We start from the raw sequence: 7,342 nt of genomic DNA on the forward strand, positions 1-7,342 counted from the left end.
TACAGTTAGACCCTTGGTCTACAGTTAGACTCTTGGTCTGCAGTTAGACTCTTGGACTACAGTTAGACTCTTGGTCTGCAGTTAGACCCTTGGTCTGCAGTTAGCCTCTTGGTCTACAGCTAGACTCTTGGACTACAGCTAGACCCTTGGTCTATAGTTAGACCCTTGGTGTACAGTTAGACCCTTGGTCTGCAGTTAGAGCTTTGGTCTAAAGTTAGACTCTTGGTCTACAACTAGACCCTTGGTCTACAGTTAGACCCCTGGTGTACAGTTAGACCCTTGGTCTGCAGTTAGACCTTTGGTCTACAGCTAGACCCTTGGTCTTCAGTTACACTCTTGGACTGTAGTTAGACCCTTGGTGTACAGTTAGACCCTTGGTCTACAGCTAGACTCTTGGACTGTAGTTAGATCCTTGGTGTACAGTTAGACTCTTGGTCTGTAGTTAGACTCTTGGTCTACAGCTAAACCTTTGGTCTGCAGTTAGAGCCTTGGTCTACAGTTAGACTCTTGGGCTGTAGTTAGACTCTTGGTCTACAACTAGACTCTTGGTCTGTAGTTAGACCCTCAGTGTACAGTTAGACCCTTGGTGTACAGCTAGACTCTTGGTCTGCAGTTAGACTCTTGGTGTACAGTTAGACTCTTGGTCTACAGCTAGACTCTTGGACTGTAGTTAGACCCTTGGTGTACAGTTAGATTCTTGGTCTGTAGTTAGACCCTTGGTCTGCACTTAGACTCTTGGTCTGTAGTTAGACCCTTGGTCTGTGTTAGTCTCTTGGGTCAGGGTCTCTGTGCTGTCAACCTAATGGCCAATGACTCTGCATCCAAAGTAAAGGCTGTTTGATGTGTCTTATGGGTCTCAGCATCTGCACATGTCAATTTAGGATCAAAACATCCCATGGGAAGAACTAGGAACCTTTTTGTCTCTCTTTCATCCGTATGTCAGTATGTAAATTACTTGTTCGCATGTGGAGACAACACAAACCTCCAACATACAAAGCATCCACAGGGAATGTCGACATGGATGTGAACACAGATGAAGAGGGACACCAAACATCCCTTTTGGGTTAAACAGACACTAAATGACTGGCAGATCTAGAAACCTTGGTCCTAGCTCCTTGGTCTTCTACTCCACATAACTTCTGCCAAGAGGGTGGGAGATTTTAATGACATCCTGGCTCTTTGCACATTAGACGAGCTGGTAGGAATAGCTATGAAAACTTTGATTAGAATACTACTTGGTGGGAATAGAGACTTAAGTTAACCTTTTGCTTCAATCATTCCTTTGTAGATGGGTGTTATATGATTTTTCTTTATTTTCTTTTTTCTTATTGGCTGGTGTGTGTGAGTGTGTGTGTGTCTGTATATGTGAACAGATGAACTCATGTGTGTGGAAGCCTGAAGTTCATGTTGGGTGTTTTCCTTGATTGATAAATTGTCATTTTATTTGTGGAGGCAGTCTCTAGCTGAACCTGGAGTTGAGTTCTACTAGTCTAGGAAGACAGATTGATCCAGGTAATTCAAGTTTTGCTTTGCAAGCATTGGAATTACGGTTTTCTGCCATAGTTGACCAGCTTTTATGTGGGTGTTAGGATTCAAACTTGTATCCACTGAGCCACCTCCTCAGGCTGCATGAATTTTCTTTTTCTTTGAAACAAGGTTTCTCTGTGTAGCCCTGGCTATCCTGGAACTCACTCCATATACCAACCTGGCCTTGAACTCACAGAGATCCACCTGCCTCTGCCTCCCAAAATCTGGGATTAAAGGCATGTACCATCACTACCTGGCCAAGAAATTAATTTTTTTAAAGTTTGATAACTATATAAATTACAGAATTGGGTAACTTGAAATAAGGGATCAAATACAATAAATAATCAAGGCATAAAAATTGGCCAAGATTTGATTTTTAAAGCAATTTTACAGTATGAAAACACTTACAAGTAAGAACAAAAGGGGAAACAAGTTTAAGGTTTAACAGAATTATGAAATTTATACTTATAAAAGCACAAGTTAGTTCACAAGATAGTCATTCATACTAGATATATTATGAGATTTCAGATTTTATACATAAGCAGTTCTTTTAATATTTGAATGAAACACAGACAAATTTTCTGAAACCGTCTTTTAGTGATGGTGGTGAGACAGCTAGAAGATCAACACACTGCTCATACTTCATTTCTGAACAACCGTGACATTAAGAGATAATATAGAATTCACAGCACTTTACAGGAGGCAATTTACAATGAATAAAGCAGACTAAATGGCTAAGGGCATCAAGATATATTTAATCCTATGAAAAATCTTCACAGTTTGTATTATTTATTATGAAGAATATAATTTAGCACTTGGAATATATCAGCTTCCATTTCTGCCATGTCAGCTTTTATTAATATTTGTGAGGGGGAGGAAGAGGGAGAGTCTTACGGTCAGATGCTCATATGCGGAAAATGCGTGTTTTGCCGACATCACCACATTCTTCCAAAAAAGGAAGCCTTTACTGTGATCTCCATCTTTCAAACCACACACATCCCTAACACTGAAGGGCCGCCTTGATTCTGCTTAAAAGAATGTCACTGTCACATGGTGGATGAGCTTAAAGCCACCTTTGCAGCAGCACGTTGAAGATGTCACTATTTTTCATATCAACAAAGATTAATGAAATTCATTAGATAGATGGATTACCAAACTTTGAAGCTGTCCATCCTCGCCAGAAAAAAAAGTTGGGCGTTCGCCAAGTTCACTTAGGATGAAGATATTTTCTTCATGATTTTCTCATGTTGTTTTTTATTTAACTTATTGGTTCATATTAACCATGGGGAGTCCCTGGGACTTTTCTATAGGACATGTGTATCTCTGAGGGATAAAGCTGTACATTTTTGCATGTACACAGAAAGCATCCAACATAGCTGGGACACTTAAATTTTGTTATAATGTGTAAAATTTAGATCAAAATAGTGAGTAATTGTCTGTCACATGCTACTTCACTTTATGCACAAAGTTCTCATATTATTTGCCAATGATTAAAATTGGGAGTGGCCCCCGGCAAAATTATAAAACATATAGCATGCATTATCGGTCTAGAGTGCCAGGGCACACCCTGGGGACTGAAGCCTGCCTCCTCATGAACCAGGGGAAAGGTACCTCCTGGAGGGGCAACAGTGCTAGCTCTCCATACAGGACTGCGGGGGAGACACAGTGTTCACCTCTGATGGTTTGTACACTGATATCTTATTTTGAGATTTCCTTTCCTTCTCTCCCTTTGTTCCTTCTGAAGGACTTTCATGGAGAAGCCCCGTGTGCGTGTGTGTGTTCTAACAGGACAGAGCATCTCTGAAATGTTTGTGGGCACTATTCTGTCAACACTGAAGGTTGAACCCCTGTTAGGTGTGCATAGCCGTGAATAGACAAAAGCAGAGAGAAGTAGAAATAGCCAGAGGAAGGGGTTTTATTTCCTCCATACATGCCATCGTCACGGACTCAGTGCATGCCAGAAAGATTTACTTGTGCTCACTGCTTAATTTTACTGTGTGAAAAACTTAAAACACATTGAATATCAGATTTAATAAGGTATTATAATGTTTATATGTAATTTAGCAAAATCTTATCAAATATTTTTAACCGTGTTTGCAAATGAGCGTCATATAAAAATTATCTCTAATAGCTTGCATGATAATAGTATTGGCTGCATTCCTTTCCTAAATATCAAAGTGGTTTCCTTAGACGCACATCTCAAAATATAACAATACATTTCTTTGAAGTATCGAAATGAGTGGGACACATAGGTTAAACAATATGGTTTACCAATTGTTCATTTCAACAGAAGAATATATAGAATCTTTTTTTTTTTCAAGACAGGGTTTCTCTGTGGTTTTGGAGCCTGTCCTGGAACTAGCTCTTGTAGACCAGGCTGGTCTCGAACTCACAGAGATTCGCCTGCCTCTGCCTCCCGAGTGCTGGGATTAAAGGCGTGCACCACCACCACCTGGCTTTTTTTTTTATTTTTATTTTTTATTTTTTAGAATCTTATACAATCTGGACCTCTGCAAAACTGTAAGACTGAACTGTGAGTCCCCCTAGGAGAGAAATACTGCATGGACGCATTCTGACATACCTGGGCTCGTGGTAGCTGAGGTAGGAGTAGTGTTCCAGAAGTTTCCAAGTTATCCCATTGTCGTAAGAATAGTGCAGTAGGACTCCTTCCCCAGGCTGGTCGGGGGCCTTGCACGTGCTCAGAACAGACCTGCTCCCCAGGCGCAGCGTGAACTGCAGAAACCTAGAACGAGCCGCTCATAGTTAGTCAACACAGGCATACTCTTACTGATAAACTTTTGTTTTCAAAGAAATTCAAGCACTTTTAAATGAACTTCCCCAAAGCTGTAGACTTACAGTCATTGTTTTATAAAGTATAAGTAATTATACCGTAAGATGTATAAATAAGTGAAGATGTGCATGTATTATATATATGTGTGTGTGTGTGTGTGTGTGTGTATGTGTGCACGCGTGCGCGTGTACGTATCCATAACATAGAGCTATTTTCATGCCTGTTTATGTATTACGTGCCTGTGTACATAGACTTGAAATGCCAATCATTCCTTTCCTGCATTATTTATCAGGCACTGGGGGAAGGGCCGGTGTAGAGTAAATCTAATCAGTCCCTGCAAGCTGTCAAATAAACAAACCACATGAATAATTAACCAGCCTTTGGCTTAGGAACACAGTTTTGATGCGAACATCTCACAGTTTAAAAAAAACTGTCGGTCGTTAGTAACCCAGAGTCATTGGCGAGTCTTCTGGTTTATCAAAAACTAGAGCAAATTAATTCTCAATCAGCTAAGGATCCTCGCAGCCTATTTAAAGATTAGAAGACATATCTGTCTAGTAAAAGAGAAAAAGAGCGCAGCTGAAAATCATCCACCCTCGCCCACACGCTCTCTGCGTGTTCTAGCCCACCACACTCACCGGGACTGTGAGCTGTCCAGGAAAGACGTGATCAGCTGCCTCCGCCCATCTTTGTTGAAGACCAGGGCCTTCCCGCTGGCTAAGACACCACAGCCAAAGCTGACTTCAGCACCACGGATAGAGTAAAAGTTATGGTAAGAGGAGAGCCTAGAGCTGCCAAAGCTTTCGGAAATAAACATGGGGAATGTCTGGGATGCCATCTCGCAGGCTGGGCCGGAAAATCCTGGGTCGCACCTGAAAGAAATGAACGGGACGTGAGTCTTAAGGTGCAGCCCCTTCAGAGTCCGCTGAGCTTCCCAGTCCATCCTTTGGACGCTCCTGAGCTTACTCTGTATGTTTGGGTAAAGAGACCAGGGCGGGAGTGAACGGCACACAGCCTTGATGGTCTTTGGAGGACCTGAATCTGAAGTGTGACATACTACAGGAGAATTTAATCTCTGAAGGTCCTACTGTAAAAAGCTACGATTAAAACAGCTCAGCATTTACCTCTGACCAATGTCAGCGCTCATCCAAAATGAGCCAAAATCTGCACACACTGACGACTTAAAATCTCTGTAAGCACCGATGGTTTTATTCATTTTGCTCATAAACTTGATGAAACAACATGCAACACGTCTAACAAAATATCTAGAATGAGTTTCCTCCAAGAATAAAGATAAATGTAACATTCCGAGAGGGATTCTTTTACGTATTTTCAGGCTTTGGAAACAGGTCTTTCTTTAAGCATCTCACACCTAGGCTGGAAACTAGGGAAACCGTGCACCTTTGACCTAGATGCAAGCACTTGGTAGAGCAGTTGCTGCTCCATGGCTCCCAATTTAGCAGTGGTTCAGGAAGAAGAGCAGCTTCCTCCCAGTGCCCGACTGCTCAATGTGTGCTTTTATACCAGGTGGTCTGTTGGGGGCACAGAGGTCCTTGTACTCACAGAGAAGGGCTAAGAGAACCAGAAATGTCAAACACGTGGATGCCTCTTCTCGATGGAGGAGAGGAAATACACATTTTCTGCCTAGAAGGCGGGGGTTGTGGTGATGGTGGTGGCGGTAGTGGTGTGTGCAGATTTGTTGATGACCTGGTGACATTTTTGCTCTCTGTGGAAACAGACCTCATCCCTCTTCTCTCCCTAGACCGTTACCCATCTTTTAGCAATGAGTAACTTCATCATAGCGGAATTTCTACTTGAATGTAAGAAACCTTTAATGGTTTAGTTAGTTTTGTTTTTTTACAGTATAGTTTTGAATTATAAAATGAAATTAGTGGTGCAGGGACATTTTCAATGAAGCCTTTAAACTCCCTGAAGTCTGAAACAGCCTTTTAAGATAGTAGTGTACCAATAAATAGATGTTATAGTTCAATTCAGAGCATGTTCTCCAGCAATATTTCCTGAAACCAAAGCCTACAGTGGCCTCCTACACGGCTTACGGAATATGAGAACAAGTCGAAATAAAAAGTCAAATTTGATATACACTATAAATTTTCTGGTGTTGCAAGTAAACCCTTTTCAGCAGGCTAACAAAGAAGCTGGGCCCTAAAATGCCAAGAACTAACACAGCATGATGTTCAAGGGGTTTCTCGGCAACACAGACAACTTTAGGGAGAAGTGAAGGCTAGACAAATTGTGATCTACTGAGCATGTTAAAGAGCCTCAGCTTCTACACACACTATGTCATGGACACAGTCATCCTCTGAGTCACCAAGAAGTTTCCAAACAGGCTAGGGAACTTCAGCTAAGTTAGACACACTGGGATGCAGGTGTGGTTTACCGTGGCATGCAATTGGAATTTGTTTCCCAGCAAGTCTAGCAGAGTGCATCTCAGGGTAAACATACTTTTGCGCATCTTAAATATGTTCTCTTAGAATTAGATGTAAAAACAAGTTTCTAAAAGCATAGACCTACCATTCAAATTTCTCTTGTGTTAATTTTATTTGAAATGCATTCAAATCTAGATGATTATAGATGAGGAAGACATAGCTAATGTTTCAAAGAGTCCATGAGCTACTTCGGGGCAGGAGTTTATCTTACAAGTTAAGAGAGATGGCTCGCTGGGTAAAGGCGTGGAAACCTTAGTTTAGACCCCAGAGCCCACATCAGAACTGGGCGTCATGGCACTCATTCTAAGTCCTAGGCTTGGGAAGGTAGGGTAGGAGGATCCGTGGGGCTTGCTGGTCAGCATGTGTAGCCTAGCTGGGAAGTCCCAAATCCATGAGAGAGAGAGACAGAGAGAGAGAGAGAGAGAGAGAGAGAGAGAGAGACAGAGAGAGACAGAGAGACAGAGGAGAGAAAGAGAGACAGATTAGAGATTGGAGGATGACTTAGGCCACTGATCATACAGTCTACCATGTACAAGAACTCTGACTAAAATCAGAGAGAGAGAGAGAGAGAGAGAGA

General features: G+C 41.8%; 1 protein-coding gene across 5 annotated transcripts in view; it reads right to left on the reverse strand.

Moving 5' to 3' along the window:
• Positions 1 to 7,342, reverse strand: part of Reln (reelin) — a 441,277-nt gene that overhangs the window by 136,966 nt on the left and 296,969 nt on the right. For all 5 annotated transcript variants that reach the window (XM_026784681.1, XM_026784680.1, XM_013350437.2 and 2 more), the window contains exons 18-19: positions 4,957 to 5,190; positions 4,109 to 4,270 (exon numbers count right to left, since the gene is read on the reverse strand). In XM_026784681.1, coding sequence (XP_026640482.1) covers positions 4,109 to 4,270; positions 4,957 to 5,190 — 396 coding nt within the window. The remainder of the gene's footprint in view (positions 1 to 4,108; positions 4,271 to 4,956; positions 5,191 to 7,342) is intronic.

Source organism: Microtus ochrogaster, chromosome 26 (genome assembly GCF_000317375.1).
Source record: "Microtus ochrogaster isolate Prairie Vole_2 chromosome 26, MicOch1.0, whole genome shotgun sequence".
Taxonomy (NCBI): Eukaryota; Metazoa; Chordata; class Mammalia; order Rodentia; family Cricetidae; genus Microtus; species Microtus ochrogaster.